We start from the raw sequence: 21,284 nt of genomic DNA on the forward strand, positions 1-21,284 counted from the left end.
GCCAAACTGAAGCCCTTTTTACTGGCAGTAGCCAAAAGGAAGTAAAACGATGAAAGATGCCAGAAAAAACTTTCTGTTGGACACTTCACGTTTCTCTCTTGTTCTGCATCCCCAGTGCTATAGCTCTTATCAGAAAAGCTCAGCCTCAGTCAAAAGTTCTTTCTGAAATACCCTTCCCAGGTTTGTCTAACTCTTTGTTTCAGAGCACACAAACCCTACTATTATATTAAAATAACCAGAAATTCCTAAGATGTAGGCTAAGAGTTAGGAGATGTGTAAATAGTCAAAAAGATTTGCATTCCAACTTCAGCTTTCTCTCTTACCAATGTGACTTTGGACAGATGACTTTTACTCTCTCTTGGCCTCAATGTCCTGTTCCATAAAATAAAAATAATACCTATTTCCTAAGGCTGTTGAGAAGGTTCCAAGAGATAGATGTGGACATGTCCCACAGTAAATATTCTATAAACTTCAGCTATTATGATTATTATTGCTGCTTTTACCATTTTCTGTCCAGATTTCCCCTGAAATGTAGTTTTATTTAGCATACTTTGTATACTCAAAGAGCCAAAACTAATATTTATATATGATACTTTCTTAAAGGTTTATGAGGGAAGGAGGAAGAAAAAAGTAAGAGGGGGAAATTCATAGGAAGAAGTTCTTTTTAAAACCTCTCATATGTGTTGTTTGTCAGTAATAACAGCAAAACAAAACAACAACAATAATAGCAAACTTAAGTGACTTTGTGCTTCCTTCAGGGAGAGTAGAGTTCTGTTACTACCGATTGAAGAAGTCTTTCACTCTTGAAGCCTTTAACCCTTGGCCTTGGAAACTATTATTTTAGACTCAGAGTTCAGGGGAAATTCCTTTTTTCAGTGGCTAGCAGGTGGGGGATTCCACCTCTATCCCACTGCAGAAGAGATGAATTTAATCAGGTAATGTTTATTTGGAAAGCATTTTCACATAGTAGCATTACTTCACAGGGGAATTTCAGGGTTACTTAGACTGCTGATACTACCAGTTGTTTAACCTTTGGCAAGTTACTGAACCACTGTGATCCTTTGTTTTTCTCACTAAACTCACAAAGTTGTTACAGTGATTCCTGAGATAGTATGCAAGCTTCTGGCAAAATGATTAACATATCATAGGCATGGAGAAAATCATGATCCTTGTACTTCCTCCCCCTATATGTTTCAAGTATTTACAAGCATCCTGCAAGAATGTACTCTAGAGGTATGTTTTCATACAAAATAATATATAGCCTGATTTAATATGAAATGACTCAAATTCTCTTTATTTTGAGCTAGAATGCTATTTAAAAATGGTTTGAAAATTAGCTGGGTGGGGTGGCAGGCACCTGTAATCCCAGCTACTAGGTAGGCTGAGGCAGGAGAATCGCTTGAACCTGGGAGGCAGAGGTTTCAGTGAGCGGAGATCATGCCGTTGTACTCCAGCCTGGGCAACAAGAGTGAAACTCCGTCTCAAAAAAAAAAAAAATGTTTGATTACTACCCCTTAATCTATGGGGATACATTGAACAGTGACTTGACAATTATGAACGTAGCCAAAGACAAGTGTTTACTTTAAAACTCTTTCTGATAATTCTATAATCCCAAAATTAAATGATGAAATTTGGTAACAACGGAAATTTTTCTTCTGGTGAACAAGCATTCTCTTCTTACTGTTGCTTTTAAGGGAACTTCAGCAATATTTTTTCCCTAAATTAAACTAATTAAAGATATAAGCATAATCAATGATACATAAAGAGATTTGAAGAGCCTTCCAGCCAGTGTCCTTCTTACCTTGCCAAATGGAGATGTATTTACTGGTTGGTGACCTCAGGAATAGATGCAGAGTGTTCATCCTCCCACAGTAATGAACAGCAAGTCTGGAGCGGCATAAAAAGGGTCAATCGCATAGGTCATACATCATATGGGGAGGCAGATGTTGGAACATATTGTAATGGATTACTGTGCAGTACATGAAGATGGCTTATGGAGTAGAAATACAGGGAGGGAGTGAGGGAAAGAGAGAGAAACTATCGGTTAGGGTGTTCTTACATGACTCTTGCAAAATATATCTCTTTCTTTGAGGAACTGCTTCAATTATAAAAGTTGAAATGTTTTTTTGTAGCTATTTAAGATTTATTGGTGTGTAATAAAATGAAGAAAGCCTTTCAAACTCAGTGCATTTGAAGTATTTCTTATTTATAGACTTTAGTATCTGCAGTATGACAGAAACAGCATGAGAGCATTACACCTGTGAAAAAGGTCTTAAGATTTAAGTAAGTTCAAATGCATCTTTAATTTTTAGCAGGATGCTGTCTTCACACCCTCCTAACACTCCACTCATCATTGATAGCTCCATATTCCATCCAAGTATCACACTGAGTAAGACTGAATTTGGAAGAGAAAAATTAAGATTGTCTATCTCTTATTAATATTTGGTGATAGCAGCTTTAAGTAAATTATATTTTAGCTTTTGTGCAAGTATTTACTATAGCTTTTTAATAGTAAAAACCAAACTATAGCCAGGTGTGATTATTTACTTTCGTATCCAAACTTTTCCAAGTTATATCAGTCAAGAGTGATATTTTCAAGGAGGTGTGGGCCATAATAATAATTTATGCCTTGGAGCCCATGCCAGCAAGCCCCCTGTTTCACCTCGCATGCTTCCCAGTGGCTCACCCGTTTTCTCTGAAGGCAGAACATTTCATTTCCGAAGTTGGTAACATTTTTCTCCTCATGGTTTATCCTCCGCCATCTTGTGTGTGTGTGTGTGTGTGTGTGTGTGTGTGTGTGTGTGTGTGCGCGCGCGCGCGCACGCACACATGTGAGACAGAGTCTCGTTCTATTGCCCGGGCCTGTAGTGCAGTGCCACAATCACAGCTCACTGCAGCCTTGAAATCCTGGGTTCAGGCAATCCTCCTGTCTTAGCCTTCTAAGTAACTAGGACTGCACATGTCATTAGGTGCAGCTAATTTTATTTTATTTTTAAATTTTTGTTGAGATAGGGTTTTACTATGTTGCCTAGGCTTGTCTCAAACTCTGGCCCTCAAGTGATCCTTCCACCTTGGCCTCTCAAAGTGCTGGGATTACAGGCTTGAGCCTCAGCACCCAGTCACTAACCTCTGGTGATACCAACTAACTGTCCAGCCTTTGGAGGCCTTTGACCTGATACTCAGACCCTTATATTCCCAACAACTACAACTTGATTGCTTTTTAAATTATGCTCCATTTACATAATGACTATTAGATCTCCTTCATATAGACAAATCTGTAGTAAGTCTAAGTTTGTTCATTCTTTCACTGTAATACATTTTTTTCTTGCCATCAAGTTTCATTAGAAGTTGTGTCCAAGTACAAAAGATTCTAAATAACTCACATTGTATGTATGTGAAGTTGCTCCTCCCAGTGATTCTAGTCCTTAGTATACCCTTCCTTAACTCCCTTCAGGATGAATTCTTCCCCAATTGGGATGAGACTGGAAATTAAGTAACAACCCTTCTCACCTTCCTCTAGGCACCTTTCCCCAATCACTTTTCCCCCATGATCTGTGATGGAACTGGGGAAGCAACAGGAGAAATATTTCACACTCTCAGCCTCCATCCACGTCTGAGGGTTAACCACTAGCAGGTTAGCCGAGAACTCTTCCCTTTTATTCCCTACTCCTGTCCTTTTCCCCTCAGGTTTGACCAGGAGTCTCAGTCCTGAGAGCTGGCTGTCAGCCTTATCTACTCTTCACTTTTTCCAGGAGTCACCTTAGTGATGAATGAAAGTCATCAATGTTCAGAGTCCTACTTGTCATGCCCAGTATTCCTCGATGGATACAAAGAACACATTTCCCTTTAGAACCCTCATTGTACTTCTCCTCTATCAGGAGTTTTGAAAATTAAAGAATAAAACATTACTTTTTGTGTAAGTATATAAAAAATTAATTTGAGAGGAAACTATTTGTATTATCCTTTTTCACTATTATATTGTTTATTATTATGCATATTTTGATAATAGCTATGTAGTACTATTAAGCTGGACTCTTGAACAGTCTCTCTGAAAAGTTTTACCCTTTAAAGTCAAATTCAAATATATAAAGAACTCTTACAACTCAATAATAAGACAGCTCCATTTTTAAAATACAATACAGAGTATAAATACAATCCCATTATTGGGTATATACCTGAAGAAGTATAAATTGGATAAATGTGGTACATATGCACCATGGAATACTATACAGGCATAAGAAAGAACAAGATCATATCTTTTGCAGGAACATAAATGGAACTGGAGGCCATTATCGTTAGCAAACTAGCACAGGAACAGAAAACCAAATACTGCACGTTCTCACCTATAAGTGAGAGCTTAAATGATAAGAACTTTTGGTCATGAAGAGAACAACAGAGACTGGGGACTACTTGAAAGTGGAGGGTGGGAAGAAGGAGAAGAGTAGAAAAAATAACAATTCGGCACTAGGCTTAATATCTGCGTGACAAAATAATCTGTACAACAATCCCCCCAACACAAGTTTACCTATATAGCAAACCCACAAATGTATCCCTGGACCTAAAATTTAAAAATTTATAATTAAAGAAAATTCAAATATGTAAGTAATTCTTACAACTCAATAAGACAGCTTATTTAAAAAAAATAGATCTGAATGCATATTTCACCAAATAATATAGGAAAGTCTAATAAGCATATGAAAAAATGCTCAACATCATTAGAAAAATGCAAATTAAAACTACAATGGGATACCACTTCACACCTGCAAAAACAGTTAAAAAGACAAACAATACCAAGTATTGATGAAAATATAGAGAAACCAGAACACTCATGAAAGGTGGTTTGGCCGCTTTGGAAAAGTTTGGCAATTTCCTTAAAAAGTAGACATAAATTTACCATATTACTCAACAAATTCAATACTAGGACAAGCAGAAGAAATGAAAACACACAAAGACTTGCACATGAATGTTCATAGCAGGATTATTCATTGGAAAATTGGAAAACAATCATCCAACTGTCCATCAACTAGATAAATGGATAAACAAATACTATACATCCATGTAAAGAAATGCTTTTCGACAATACAATAACAAACTACTGATACATGTTACACCATGGAGCAAATTCAAAAATGTTATGCTAAGTGAAAGAAACCAGATCTCTTTTTCTGCAGTCTCTGCCAGCATTGCCAGTAGTGGGGTCTGTAGAAAACTTTACCTCACATCTGGTCAAGGAAAAGTAGAAGGAACCTGTTACTTTATTTTAAAAGGGGAGAAGAAAGTCTTCTGTTGTGTACAGAAAAGTCTTAAATGCCAATAAACATATATCATACGTTGATTTGAAGGTTAACTTTATGGATTTTCATGTTATGTTCCTTCTGCCTGGAATATTCTTGCATTCTAACTTCATCCTGCACTTCCTTGAAGATATATGTAGCCGAATTGCAACCATATCAGATCCTGGCCCCCACTTCAGAAGCTCTTTACCAGTCAGTCAAAGTCAAGACAATGAGCCTATTTAGGACAGAAGCCACTCCTTGTCTCTTGAATGGAGCTGGGGTGGGAAGAGCAGGGACACAGGTGCAGGCCCAAACCTGCTGTCCTTATGACACCAGGTTTTAACATGGAGCTGCAAGGAGACCAAGAATTTTAAATTCACGCGTGTCCTCCAGATTTCCAAAATGAAGGTCCCTAGTCATTAAACACTAACTTCCTATTCCTCCCTCCCCTGAGCCCCTGACAACCACCATTCTGCTTTCTGTCTCTACAAATTTAATTTTTAGGTTATTCATATGAGTGGAATCATACTATATGTGTTGTTTTGTGAGTGGCTTATTTGCTTAGCATAGCATAATACCTTTAAAGTTTATCCATGTTGTAGCATGTGCCAGAATTTCATTCCTTTCTAGGTTGAAAATATCTCATTGTATGTATATGGCACATTTTGTTTACCCATTCATCGATCAATGGACATTTGAGTTGTTTCTACCTGTGGGCTATTGTGAGTAAGTCTGCTATGAACATGGGTGTACAGATAATCTTTTCGAGATCCTTCTTTCAATTCTTTTTGGTATATTACCAAAAGTAAAATTGCCAGGTTATCTAATAATTCTATCATTAATTGTTTGAGGAACCACCATATTATTTTTAACAGTGGCAGCAGCATTGCACAGTCCCACCAGAATATACAAGTTTTCAGTCCCTTCAGATCCTTGCCGGCATTTGTTATTGTGTGTGTGTGTGTGTGTGTGTGTGTGTGTGTGTGTGTGTGTTTGATAGTAGCCATCCTAATGGCTGTGAAGCAGTATATCTTTTGATTTTCATCCAGGTCATTTTGAAAATAGGTTTGTCAAGATGGGAGAATGAACATGTTTAGTTGGATAATTCATTAACTTCTCTTAGAAATTATGAATTTTTATACATTTGACATGTAAGTTCCTATTTGTACTTTTGTCCTGGTATTCAGTATATTTAAGATCTATCCTGGTTTTCATGCAATGCACTTGAAGAACATACAAAAGAAATGCTGACAATGTTAGGGAAAGTCCATGTTTAAAGTCAAGTTGCTATGATAATTTTCTGTGAAAAAACATTATGAAAAATAATGTGCAAAGTAAATTTATTCACATTGAAACATGCTGCTATGTTTTGAAAGATTTCTCCAGTACATTAGTTTCTTTAAACTCCACATTTAAGTTACATTAAGAAGCTGAAATTAAGCTATAAAGATAACACTTATGGAGCCTTGAAATTGCTTTCTGAATTTTTCCTCACAAATGATATTCCCTGTTCCTCCTCTTAAAAACAGGAAAAGAAAGAAGAGATAAATACTTTCCCATCAAATATATCTAGTATATATTTTTTTAGGTTTTATTTAAATTTAACAGTTCATATTCAACTACTTTTTAAATCATAATAGATAACATATATTTTTAAATCTCCATTCCAAATATTTAACACATTGTATGTATGTTAACTGTTCTTGCCACATTTCAAACCCTAGAAAAGAAATCATTTTCATATGTATATTTGACCTGGAAGGTGCTATTAATTAGCAAGATTTTAGCTCTGTAATGTTCTTTTAGAAGATATAAGTCTATATGTCTGTTTATGTGTAATTTTAGAAGTGACTGTTGTTTATTTTCGAGTGAGGACTTTATCGCTGAGGATGATAAACAATGACAACTTTTTCTTTATACCTACTTAAACTCTTGGGATAAACTAAACAATCTCATTGGTCTCATTTTATTAAATACTTAAAAATCTCAATTACCTGACTTGATTATATGAATATCTTAAATTATCACAATACCCTCAAAATATGTACATCTAATGTGTATCAATAAAACATTAAAATATGTAAAAATTTATTTATATTCATTTATGCCATATATCTTTCTCTGTTTTATATACTGGGGTTTGAGATGAGATTACACTTGGAGAAAAGGATAATACTTGTGAAAATAATTTTAAACAATTTCACAAAAACAGTATTAAATGGTATGCATGCTCTCCATTCAGACAGTGGCACTCTCCATTCAGACAGTAACACTCTCCATTCAGACAGTGACAGTGTAAAAAGTTCACAGATTTAGGAATCAGTATGTTTTATCATACAGTATTTAAGAAAGACATATACTTCAGTTGTAATCTTAATGTTCTTTTTTAAAAAAAATTTAAATGTCTTCTGTGCCCAGCTCTTCTATGAAGTTTAATGAAGTTGGTGATTTGGGGAGAAGAAATGTAGGGAGGATGAAAAGGGGAGGATACGGCTAGAGAGAGGATCGTGGACATAACTTATCTTGCACTGTCTTCACAATAAGCTAGAAGTATCTCCATCTCCTAATCCACATCTCAAGTAAGGGAAAATAGTTGGATCAACCATACACTGTCATATGCTGCTGGCTCCTGGGTAAGTGGCTGTATATGGCATCATCTCCGCCTCCTGTGCCTTTATCCAGATTGCCTGGGCACACAAAAGGGAGACCTGTTGAAAGATCCCAGTTAAAATGAAAAAGATTCAGCAATCCCGCTTCTGGGCATATATCCAAAGGAAATGAAATCAGCATGTTGAAGAGTTATCTGTGCTCCAATGTTGATTGCAGCGTTATTTACAATAACCAAGGCATGGAATCAACCTTATTGTCCATCAGTGGAAGAATGGATAACGCAAATGTGAGATATATATTTGTATATATACATATATACACACACTCAATGGAATACTTTTCAGCCTTGAAAAGAAATAAAATCCTGTTACTTGTGAAACCTGAAGGACATTATATTAAGTGAAGTAAGCAAGGCACAGAAAGACAAATATCATGTGATCTCATTTAACTGTAGAATCTAAAACAGTCAAACTCATGGAAGTAGAGAGTAAAATACCAGGGTAAGGGGTAAAGGGGACTGAGGAGAGATTGGTCAAATAATAATTTTTAAAAATAGAAAATTAAACTTTGAGCAAACTGAAAGGATCCCCCCAAAACAGCTTACACCTACAAGCAACCATAACTCCTACTAAATATCTTTTACTTTCTAAATAACAAACATTTAAGGTTCAGCAAGTTAATTATGTATATTTATTTATCAGAAAGAAGGCATTTGTCATCTGTCTTTTCCAAAATATTTCAGACTATCCATATGCTTCAACTCCTGGTTCTGTTGTCTTTTGAAAAGATACTTTTAACTTTTTTCAGATAATCTTCACCCATTTTTGGTGTTTATTTTGCAAATAGATGTTTAGTTACTGTTACAATTATGACTACAATGGGGGTATTACAATCTCTTTTGTTCTTATGCTGATATGATTTAAATTCATATTTTTCTCTCAAGTAAATGAAATGAGTGAATGAATGTGAATTTTCTATATTGCTAATGAGGCTTTCTTTCTAATTCTTCAAACTGTACAAGCATGACGCATTTATTTCTGATTTTAAAAATTTGTTTCATGTATAGCCATCATTAAGAAATATATCAAATATGTACAAGAGAGCCATATTAATAATATTATTTTACCTAGTCAATTTCTGTATTTGTTCAATTCTACTTTTCCTTGTTACTAAAATTTTCTGATAAAGCATTGATTAACAGAGGTATAATCTCTGCCTTCAAGGAGTTTACTGGTCAGTAAATGGTTTGGGGCAACAAATCTTGATAGATATTTTTGTCAGTGCCTAATGCACTGAATCAAAATACTCCAGATGGCAGTTAGACAGTGGGCTAGTAGTCAGTGGGAGAAGTTGTGTTTTTAGCAATTTGGGGAAAGTAAGCTATTACTGAAAAGTGGCAAGAATTTACCACCTCGAGGAATTAATGAAATAGTCTAGCTTAGAATTTAAATAAGCTGTTTATAGAATTTCTCTACTCCTAGCACTGAAAAGTACTTGTTTAAGGTCTTTTTATGGGTATCTTGGTTTGAAAGCACGATTGATTAACACTATTGAGTCTAGTTATAGCATAAAAGCCTTGTCATTCAAATACAATTATACTATCTTTTCCCAAAATAGCAACTATTAATTAGTACAAGTTAAAATATCTGTTATCCTACCATACCTTTTCTGGCCCCATACTGGGCCATTGTAGATGAGCAGAAAGCATGCCTGTTAATGAACTGCCAACCAGCTGCCCAGTGGTGCTTTGGTGCGCATGTTATAAGAAAAACTACTGCTTAGACTTAAGTCAGTTAGATGCGATTCAAGCTGATGTTGTTGGTGGTGGAGAACATCACACTGTGGATAGTTTTTTAAAAGTGTTTTAATGAGCTATACCTGAGGGGCAGTGGGCAGTCCATGACTGAATGGATCAAGCCATTAAGGGAAAACCTCTCTGTGTAAATTAATTCTTCCTTTGTCAAGTAAGAAAGAAAGAAAGAAAAGAAAATTTCGTATACATGTTTTGGCTTTCTTAAAAAGATAATATAATGACTATACACAAATGAGAATAGATGATAGGTGAGAATACTTACATACTTATGAAGACTTTATATAAATTTTATTATCATCCTGTTCCACTGTTTCTCTTTTCTTTTCCCAAGTTAATTGGCAATTTTTATGTGCCCAGTATGTTATCAACTTGAAATTACTTTTTCCATCTTCATTTCACAACTCTTACTGCAACTCAGCTTCTTATGATCATAATTATCACTGTTAAATGTTGATAACCTCATAGCTGACATTTATGTCTTATTGGTATCCTACCTAAAAACATCGTTGCTCTCAAACCGTCACTGGCTTTCTCTTACTACATATTCAATTAAAACTCCTTTGCTTATGTTTCAGAAGCCTACATAAGGTACATGTAGCCTCAAAACTAATGTTGTTTTCCTCTAACATGGCTATGTTAACTGTCCTTTCAACCACTCACTGTTTTACACCAATCTCTACATTTTCTTTGCAGCAACCAGCTCATTCCTGCTCTCATGCCTTTCTTTTAATTGTGCTCCCTTCCTAGAATGCCATCTCTTTCTTTTGGGTCCACTTTAACACCATCTCTTCTACGAACATACCTGAATGCACTGATGCATTTCTTCTCTCTTAACACCTTTGATAGTGGCATACAGTTACAGTCACTTACAATCTCACTGTTTTCTGTTTCTCCGTCTTGACTTAAGGCAGCAACTATGTTTGTACACTTTCTTTTTCCTCTACTTTACCAATAACAGTCCAGAGTCAGCACATATATATTGCCTAGGTTCTTACTTTGTGTAATTAATCCGTTAATAATTATAACTTATTTATTGATCAGGCATTCTTTACCATGCGCTTTCCTAAGTGTTTTGTACACATCATGTGATTTCTGTCTCACTGTACCTTTATAAGGTCGGTTTCATTTATCCCTGAATTTACAGATTAAGGAATTGTGACTCAGAGAAGTTGCCCAAGGTCACATGGCTTAAGAGCTGCGATTAGAATTCAGTTCTGCCTATGTCCAAAGCTCTTGCTTTTTAACTCTTCCACTAGAAGTGGAAACCGTGGTCCTTAAAGGAGCTTAAAATGTTGAAGAGACAAAAATCTAGATTATAGAGCAATTCGGGACAAAAATGAGAGTTGCTTATATTTATATATATGTGTATGAAATATATATGAACTTTGAGTACCAGGAATACATGAAGTAATGAAGAATAGATTCTAACCTAAGCATTTGTAATTGTTTCCTTAAAAACTCCTTGTCTAAAGGAGGTATAGGTATGGGGTAGTAAAAGAGAATAAGAATGCAAGATTTTAAGTAATAGAAAGACTGGAAAGCTCTGATGAGTAGTGAAGTTTTAGAGATCACATCCAATCCCTGACACATTAGTTTCAGGGTAAGAGTCAAGTTATTCTGCAAGGCTAAAATACTGTGAGTCTGGTTAAACTAATGAAATTAGTGCTCTCTGTTTTCTTTTTCAGCTCTGACATTTTATTTTGTTTTGTTTCGTTTTTTGGAGACAAAGTCTCACTGTGTTTGCTGTGTTGCCCAGGTTGGCCTCAAACTCCTGGGCTCAAGCAACCCTTCTGCCTCTGCCTCCCAAAGTACTGAGATTACAGGTGCGAGCCACCGAACCTGGGTCAGCTCAGTCTTTTATGTTTAATATCATCGGTTTGTTTAGTGTCATCTGTTTGTTTCTGATATTTTAAACAACTTCACTATCATAAAAGTGCGTTCATCATAATATACGTTATGTTCAACTTAGAGTTTTATCTGTCATTGTTTAAAGAAAGATGTTAACCAGATTTTATCTTTAAGACATGCATACATACATACATACATGCATGCATGCACACAAACATAAGTGGGTTATATCGTTCTCCAGTGCCTGTTACTCCATCCTTTAAAGTGCTGGTGCCCTTCTAATACTCACTAGATTTTATGCCCCTTCCCACTCTACAAGATCAACCAATGATTCTGTGACTATAGACTTCTCTTAGGGCAGACACCTTTTATTAGGCTTAATTTTGCTTCAAGAACATTTGATAAAAGAAGGAAACTGTTCATCATTTCTTGACTTCTTTGTTTTAAAATCAATCACTACACATATTTTAATAGATAGAAAAAGGAGCATAATTTTTTGAAAGTTTGATTTAAAATAAGTCACAGTAGCATTTTAAGAAAATTATCCACTCTTACGCATATAAACAGGTAGAAGAATTATTGTCAGCTTCTTTAAGTTTACTGAACTTTTGTATTAACTTGTGAATGGCCAAGTTAGAATCCAGCAGTATTAAAATTCCTGATTGATTTTATCTATGCATACTCAAAGTATGTTAAATTCTCTAGGACAAGGGTCAATTTTGCTTTTGTATTACAATGAAACTTTTAAGAAAAAAAATATATAACAACAGATGTGCTTCAATACCTTGGTAAACCAGGAATATTTGATATGCTTGGTAGAAAATGCAATGATGTAGAAATAGTGGGAAACTGATCACAGTTGGGGAAGAGTAATTTTAAAATTTGTCCTTTTGCACAGAAGCTAAATATGAAAAAGGGAATATGGGCAATTTGGGGGAGAGAAAAGCACCCTAATGTTAACCATTCTCAAACTGAATGCAGCCTCATGAAAATCTCATCATAAATTACATTAAGTCTCTGTATTCCGTAGAAATACAAGCAAGGCAAATGATATGATACTGTTATTATAGAAATATTAGCATATTTATCTGTCTCCTTTACAAATGTTTCTTCACTTTCAACTCAAACCATTTCTTTTAGGACATTTTAACTCAGATACACCTTAATTCCATATTTAAAAGGGTAAAAGTACATTTATTTGAATGAGGAAAGAATATGTGTGTCTTTTATTTCCAAATATGTGTCATCTCCAACTTTAAGTCCTTTGATTCAATAAAGTATTTTAGAGTTTTTATACTGTATTTTTAATAGTAGTTCTTATATTTCTTTTGAAATTATGACTGTCTGTGGTACCTAATATTTAAATATTAAATCACCTTTAATGAATACTTGGTTAAGCTATTTAAATATTTTAATAACACAAATAACCAATAATTTTGTCAGTATTTCAAAGAATCAAAATTAAATTTTGAATGACTGTTTTATTCACATTTCCTTTACCCACAGATATTATAATGTTTCATGTCATTAGTAATTATAAAATAATCTCATTTTTAGTGTATATCAGTAATAGGAATTTTTATCATCAAGTAATAATATAGAGTGAAGTCATTTTTAAAGATAAGAATGCAATATACAATACAATATGAAATCCACAAAATGTAATATAGTTTTCTAGTTAATTTGTGAAAATACATGTATTTTTAAAATTCATTATGAGTACATGCATTCTACTGGACAGAGTTTTAATATGTAAAGTGATATCCTAGGATAACTGGTTATTTTCTTAAAGACTTTGTAAGTAGTTTAGAATGATGACAGAAAAAATGTGATTTTTATATTGCAGGATATAATGCATAGATTTTTAACACAGGTGTAGGAAATGGATCGATTCTGATAGTTTTTCTTTAAATATTAAACTCTCAAGTCTTCATTTTTGAAGTAAATTATTCTTTTAATGTTTATGTGATTGAAGACAATTTTTATTTTTTCTAATTGGCAGGGATAGGAAAGATATAATTATTCCAACACATAAAAACCTTATGACACAATTATTAATAATACAAAATTATTTTTCTGGTTTTTAAATTTTTCTCTGGAATATATTTTATATTACTTTGCATAAAAATAAGCCATAATTTTTATCGATAATTTTAATGTCTTTTTATTTAGGTTATATTATCTGGAGACTTATGTGTATTTTCATGTAAATATGTGCTGTCTTCAGTATTCATTATTTTATTTATAGAGAGACACTGCTTATCAGGATCTGTGGCTTACCATGAGCAATTTTGTCCTTTGGAATTTCTCTTTCAGAAAAAAAAAATTGAGATAATCCAGATAACTATGTGGAGTTTTTTTCTTGCTTTTTTTGAGAGGTTTTTTTCTTGCTTCTTTATAGAAATTCGAGCTTGCATTGTAAACACTATCTGTGGAATCTCAAGACAAATGAGAAATAAGAAACTGTAATGTGTGTGTGCATGTAAAATTTGTATATTTAATAATAAATGTATAATATTTAATAATATGAATATATATTTATTTAATAATTATTTTCTTATGTAGTTACTTAAAATTTTAACCAGGTGTGAAAGGAAGATGAAAAGAATAATAATCTCAATACTTGATGTAATATTTGAATTTAAAGCAACTGCCTTATTTTAGGATAATATATGGCTATAATTATCAAAGTAAAATTTTTCTTTTATTAACGACTTGGACTGTTTTTATTGCTTATTTAATAAGAACTATGAAGTAATGACTTACTGGAAGAATATATGTTTTAGACAGATTTCTTTAAAACCTTAAACCTCAAGGTAATTTGAGATTTGTCTGTATTTATATAATGAAGTAAAATGAACTTTTGCAAGCATCCGGTTAATTTTTATGAATGTAGTTAGACTGAAAAGATGTTTTTCAAGTGTTTTTTTTTTTCATTGCCTTTCATTGCCTTTTCTGTGTTTCTATCCACCTAATCCTCAGAAAAATTGTTTCGGGTGCCCATTTCAAGAAATCAAAGAAAGAGGCATACAGGGCTTGAACCAATATGGACAGTAAGAAAATTACTGTGTATATGAAGCATCCTTACACTATGTAAATTTAAAGTAGAATATAAAAAGCTCTTAATTAGATAATATGTTATACTTGCCTTCCATAGACATTGGAATAAAGTAAATATGGATGGCTGTTATTTGCTTTGAGTCCCTGGACATACTGAAGATGAGATCACTTAAATGTGATATCTGTCTTTTCTCCCCCAAAAAGTAATGAAAGCTGAGGTGACAGTTTCTTGCTTTAAATATTCCAATGCACCAAATAAAATGCCCATAGAAAAAATACCACATCTGAATATATGTACTTTCTAAAAGGTGTGTTTATTTTATTATTCATAGTATTCTTTCTCCCCCCTCTCTCTTTTTTTCTTTTGTAGCAGTTATATGCTGCCCAGCTAGCTGCAATGCAGGTATCTCCAGGAGGGAAGCTGCCAGGCATACCCCAAGGCAACCTTGGTGCTGCTGTATCTCCTACCAGCATTCACACAGACAAGAGCACAAACAGCCCACCACCCAAAAGCAAGGTACCCTTTTGAAGAAGCCACTGTCTTGCCACTTAGTTTTATTTTTCATTCAATGGTATTTATTAAATGTCTATTATATGCCAGCAGCCTGGTTAAACTCTGGGTGTATAAGGAGGTAAGAATCAAGTAAGGGCAGCAGGTGTGCATGTAAACTTATCTGCATACATTTATTTAGTCATTTATTCACTTATTCAATATGCATGTATGGATAACTATAGTAGAAAATGTGAGAGATAAAAAAGATTATCATATGGGCATCTTGTACCCAAGGAGCTTACAGTCTGATTATGTAGATATTTATAAAAATAGCCGAATAACCATATCCTATGATACAAAATAAATTTTATAAAAAGTTACAGATAAAGTACATTGGAAGTTATATTGGGTGGCAGAGATTATCTTCAGTGAGAGATCCCAGCAGGAGTTTGCCAGAGAAGGGACAACTGAAATAGACCTTAAAAAATGAGTAGAATTAGGACCTACAGAAAGTGTTTTAGAAAATATCTGTAACTGTTATAATGTGGTACAGTATAGATATAATTTTAGATAAATCACCTCCCAGTGAAATTATCATGTAAGGAAATGAAGATAATAGTAGTGTCAGAAGGAAGGCTATTTTGAAGTAGTTTTGTTTTTGAAGCTAAGAAAACATTAGAACACATGGAAAAGGATCAGGTAAAAGTCAAATAATGTATGTTTCTTGGCCTAAAAGGAGTGAAAAAATTATTTTAAGTCTGTATTTATATTAAGATCTTGCTTAAATAATATTGTATAAGTATATTAAGTTTTCCATGCAAGAAGTAGGAAGAGTGATCATAAAGCAACATTCCCTCAATATACTTAGAAAGCAACCACAAAATATTTTAATTCTATTAATATTAGAATTAAAAAGCTGACACAGCTAGTTTACCTGCAAAATATTTTTTTCCTGAATTACCTAGAAAATTGCTTCTGTTTGCCCTCCCATGAATGCCATGTTGAAATGTCTAAGGTATAACAGGGTAAGAATAGTCAAAATCGTTAAAATATGCAGAGAAAAGGATTAGAAAATATTAAAAGAGAAAAATACAAGAACCCTAAAAAAAATCTTTCTCTAGTACTCTGATGGCCCTGTCAGGATGTCTTTCAGAGTTATTGTATGTTCCAGAGAGTGAATCAGTAAGGAGAAAGGATCAGTCAATCATTTGGAAAAGGACACTCCAGCCTCCATCTTCCCAGAACTTCCCAGTCCTTTTCCATATTATTAAAAGAAAAATATTTTGGGGAATATAACTTAACCTGGACAAGGACCTTAGACCATTATTTTCCAACAGTATATAGAAATATATAATGAAAATTATTGTATATACTACATTGACAATAGGAATATACATATGCCACTTTGAAGATCTATTTCAGCTGTTTAATGGACCATCCATCTTCTGTGCTTAATGTATATTTAAGGTCTGGTCTGCTCTTCTTTATAATCGCAACAGCATAAGTTTTAAAAACTTGCAAATAATTTTAACATTTATTAAATAAATTTAATTTTAAAGCAGTGATAATTTTAGTGTTTCTGTGGGCTGGAAGTTTTAATATATTACCTATAAAAAATGTAGTTTTGATAAAATAAATAGCTGTAGCAACATAGTCATTGTCACACACAGATCCATCTGTAAGATATTATTCTCTGTTTTTTTCCTTGATTTACTGATGTAATTTCACATCATGTTTCATAATGAGGCTTTACATCAAGACATTTCGCTTTATGATTTTAGGATATGTAGCTCACTTTTAAATGGCTGATAGATTTTTTTTCTTACACCTCCAATCACTTTTTGTCATTGATACCTTCTCACCAGATTACTTATACAAATCATCATGAAGCTTTTGATGTCAGTCAGCCTCATCCATTTATGTATCTATTCGTTTGTCCATTCAGTCATTTATCCATTCAAATGTTTATTGAGCGATTGCTACAATGATTTTTTATTAGGTAACCAGGGAAAATGCTAATGTAACTGAAGGTTTGCTTCGCTAAGATTAAGAAACTGCTTTATGAGCTATATAGTTCTATACATTCATAGAGCCTTGTAGACTCTGTTCAAAAGAGAATGATTATCTCAGTAGTGTCACAAATCTGTCACATCCTATGGTTTTATATACCTCTGTTTATTTAATACAAGTGAAAAAGCAGATTGTGTTTCTATAGCCATGATTATATACTATTTAAAAATATATTTATAGTTCTTCTTTGAAATTCATCTATGAATTTTCTGTCTTATAAAGTTTAACAGTGGGTGTTGTACTTCTGTCCATCCATAATCCTTGTAAAATACACAAAGGTTTAACTAAAAACAAAGTGCCCAAATAACAACAGTGATTTCATAAAAATATGCCCTTTCTATGCTCAATGCCCTCTAGCATACTGTCCACAACCACTCTAACTATCAGAAAAGATTTCTTAAATGTGTTTGTGTTTTAGCTCAGCAGTAAAATGTAGTGGGTTAAAAATAGCCACACCAATAAGTAATACTGTTGTCATTTTAATGAAGAACATGGCCAAAAAAATACAACCTACAGTAAATAAAGAGAACCCATTACAATACACGAATTTACTTTCTTGTAGCTTGGAATTGACATTTATACATAGCATAATAAACATTTTGACTTCACTAAGCTATTTTATTCATATATAATAGCTATCATTTATTATCATATTTATGTTTTTAAGCAATCTATTATTAATGTCTTGGGGGTATTTTCTGTGTGTTTTATTGGCACATTTTAAAATCTATCTTACCATAAAATAGAATTATTTTATTAAAGCATTTTGTTTTGTCTACATACCTACCTGGCATAAACCAAATTGATGGTTTAAGTTAAAAGTGCATTTGCTGTTTGGAACAATGGAATCATATGTCATATCCAGGTGATGATGTGAGGATAATGATCTTATTAATAGCTGTCAAAAATTAACCATGTTCTCTGAGTTGTATTGCCTGCCCTTCTTCCTGGGTATGCCTTTGCCTTTGACTCAGAACTCTAGAGAAGGACACAAACAAAACTTATTTGCAATTTGCAAAAAAATGGAAGGGGGGAATCAAAAGGAGGGGGCTCCAAAAGACTGTAAAATTGTACAGCATGAGTCCTCTGATGCATGCTGTTTTCAATCTGCTGTGTGCCAGTTGGAGGCTTGGGGAGTGTGTGCACGAGAGAGAAAGGATAATGCTGAGAAATGATAGAGTGGCTGTGACCTCCAAGCTCAGCCTGGAAATCCAAGACATTGATTTCACTTAGCATTCCTGCTGAGAAATCTGGCAGAGTTCAGTTGTAATAAAAGAACAAGATTCTGTTCTAATGGTAATGGCGTATGACAGACATATCACTTTGTCTGTCCTCAGCACCAGAGACAGGAGAATTGGAGAAAGGTCACCTGACCTGCCTGTGGTGTTGTACGAGTGCTGTACTGGGCTTTGAACTGCCGCCCAGGAGCATAATTATTTATAATATTAAATGATAAAGAAACCTTTAGAGGACTCACAGTGAACCTCTGAAAACGGCACAGTGGAATCGTGTTCTGTAAATGTGAAAACACAAAAAGAAATCTGGTCTGTTCAAAGTCTGCATTCATGAACATGCATAGTGTTGCTTCTTGAGTTACAGGTCCTTGAACTTACTGTTTGTGAACTGTTTGCATTAATGCCTGACATGTTGTCATGAGTTACTCTTTCTTTTCTCAATGCCTTGGTTTTATTAGTCACAAGTCAAATACATATATATATTTTTCCCCCATGGTCTATTTTGCCAAAGATTGGATGATACAGAATTAAGAGCAATGACAGATTTTTTAAATCTTCTCAGCCGTTAAAATAAAATTTCTAAATACTTGTACACTTGTCCCTTTAGCAATTATTTAATTTGTTCCCCTTTGGATCTTACTCCAGAGCTATTTTTTTCATTGACCCACAAAAGCGAATAGTATTCTCGCTCATGTGTGTCCTAATAGCTAAGCTCATGGCTAAATGTTGGTAAATAAGTGTGAATGAAAGTATAAAACCTTGAATTTTGTGACAGGAGATCCTAGTTTAATTAAAATTATAAAAATAATTCTACCTTTTCATTTTAAAGAAAATTATTTAATTGAGGTATTGTTAAACAGTATTGGCTTTTGAATCACATGTACTATAACACTGCTTTGAAGCTTTGAAGCTGCTTATAGCCTTAACAAATGTTTTAATTCATTTGTTTATAGTTCAACTTTCTAGCACAGAATGAATCAATGTGCAATGTATTCAGTGATTGTCATTTTTGCACCACATATTTATTTAAATGAATTGGATGACCTTTGCTTTGTGATGGTAATTGATCTTTTGATACATTTGTTTTCTAAAAATAAATTATTTCTTTTAAATTTAATGGAATCAGTATCAGCCTTCAGACAGTTCCTTTAGGAGGAAAAGTATTTAGACTCAGTTTTATACACAGCTCATATAATTATTAGTTATGAATAGGCTTATATTCTATGTTATCAAGAAGTCGTCAAATGCTACAGGTGTGCTAAACATCTGAACTTCACAATTTAAGTGTTCTGCCATTGTAAAAGTAGCTACATCTTGGAAAATCCTAAGAACAACTTGTAATTACTATTAAACCTCCCTTGATATTTGATGGAAACTTACATATTGCCTGCAGCAGCCAAGAACAGTCAATTTAAAAAGCCGATGACAAGAGAGAATTCCTGGGTGCTTTTCTTTTAACCTTGCTATGACCCTAGTCATATCCCGAGTCACAACTGTATTTCTATCAATGGCAAGAGCACACAGATTGTGCGAATCAATTTTTTGTTCTTTTCGAGTATTTCTGGTGGTGATGTTCCCATTTGCTCAGCAGTAGCACCTGGGAGTATGACAAGGAAAAGAAATGTTTCTCTGACAAGCCAGAAATGGCCCTACCCAGCTGACCAGACACAATCAGATTCTTTGAGCTGCAATATCCTTATAATATTGCTTCAAATTCAGAAACAAGAACTGGAACTCTATTGTTATCTGATCCTCTTTCAAAGGCATAGTAAAGATTTTGCCTGACGTGGTACCATGTGTTGGTGTTAGTAATATCAGCAGTGCCGATGACTCCTATTAGGCAGCCTCTTTTTTGCTGAAATGGTACCAATCACATAGTTTCAGGCTATCAAGTAAACATCATATCGATACACACTGATCTGCAGGGTAGAATTTTGTAGTTTAATACTATGAGTCACAATTTGTCATACATATACACACAAGATTACTTAGCAATATGCTGGTAGTACAAGAAATCAGAGGATAATCAAGATTCATCTTGATTGAGGATTAGTTCTCACAGGAGATTTGGGAAATAAAAGCATTTTTGGTAATTTGAGACAGTGTTTTATAATGCCAAGTGGGAAAAAAAGGCAGCATACAAAAGTGCAAATACAGCATAATCACAACCAAGTTTACCTACCACTAGCACGAAGTATAGAAACATTATTTTTAATATTGTGACCAAAAACATCTGTTAAAGATAAAGCACAAGACAACAAAGAGACTTCATGTGTTTGAAATGGACTAGGAAGTACTAGGGCCTCCACAGGAATATTTCCATGGTGAAAAGTTCAAAAAGCACTGCTCAACATAACTATAACCTCATTTAATATTTTTCACATTTCATCTGACCATGAGAAATTTTGAGTAGTAGTTTCTAGAGGTCTTAGTTCCAATATGTAAAAGTTTCAGAATAGCACTATTTGACTTTCTGAGAGCTTTCAGGTTAAAATCTCAATCATGACTTACTACACAGGACTAAAACTGGTCTGTGAAGTAGTATTTCTAAGAAATCGATAGTGCTGAAGTAGTATTAATAAAAGAGGAGCTGCCATTTATCTCTATGTATCAGCATCACATCACTGATCCATCCTGAAACTGTTGGGTCTGGTACTTTCGTAGATTTCATTTCTCCCACAAGTTCAGGATGGAAAGGGATATTAACCTTAGCTAATTATAACCACATTTAAATTGACCATTTATATTCGTAATAGTATCTGGCATATAATTTAAATGCTAGAATTTCAATAAATTTCTCTGTATGCTTTGTTAAATAGCTATTAAAACTCTCCTCTCCCTTTTATTTCAGTGTCTGTGAAATAACTATTTTGTTAGCC

General features: G+C 33.9%; 1 protein-coding gene across 32 annotated transcripts in view; it reads left to right on the plus strand.

Annotated features, from left to right (window-relative positions):
* Window positions 1-21,284, plus strand: part of SOX5 (SRY-box transcription factor 5) — a 1,034,770-nt gene that overhangs the window by 946,926 nt on the left and 66,560 nt on the right. For all 32 annotated transcript variants that reach the window (XM_035258425.3, XM_078339089.1, XM_078339088.1 and 29 more), the window contains one exon: window positions 14,978-15,124. In XM_035258425.3, the coding sequence (XP_035114316.1) occupies window positions 14,978-15,124 (147 nt within the window). The remainder of the gene's footprint in view (window positions 1-14,977; window positions 15,125-21,284) is intronic.

This window comes from Callithrix jacchus, chromosome 9 (genome assembly GCF_049354715.1).
Source record: "Callithrix jacchus isolate 240 chromosome 9, calJac240_pri, whole genome shotgun sequence".
In the NCBI taxonomy this organism is placed as follows: domain Eukaryota; kingdom Metazoa; phylum Chordata; class Mammalia; order Primates; family Cebidae; genus Callithrix; species Callithrix jacchus.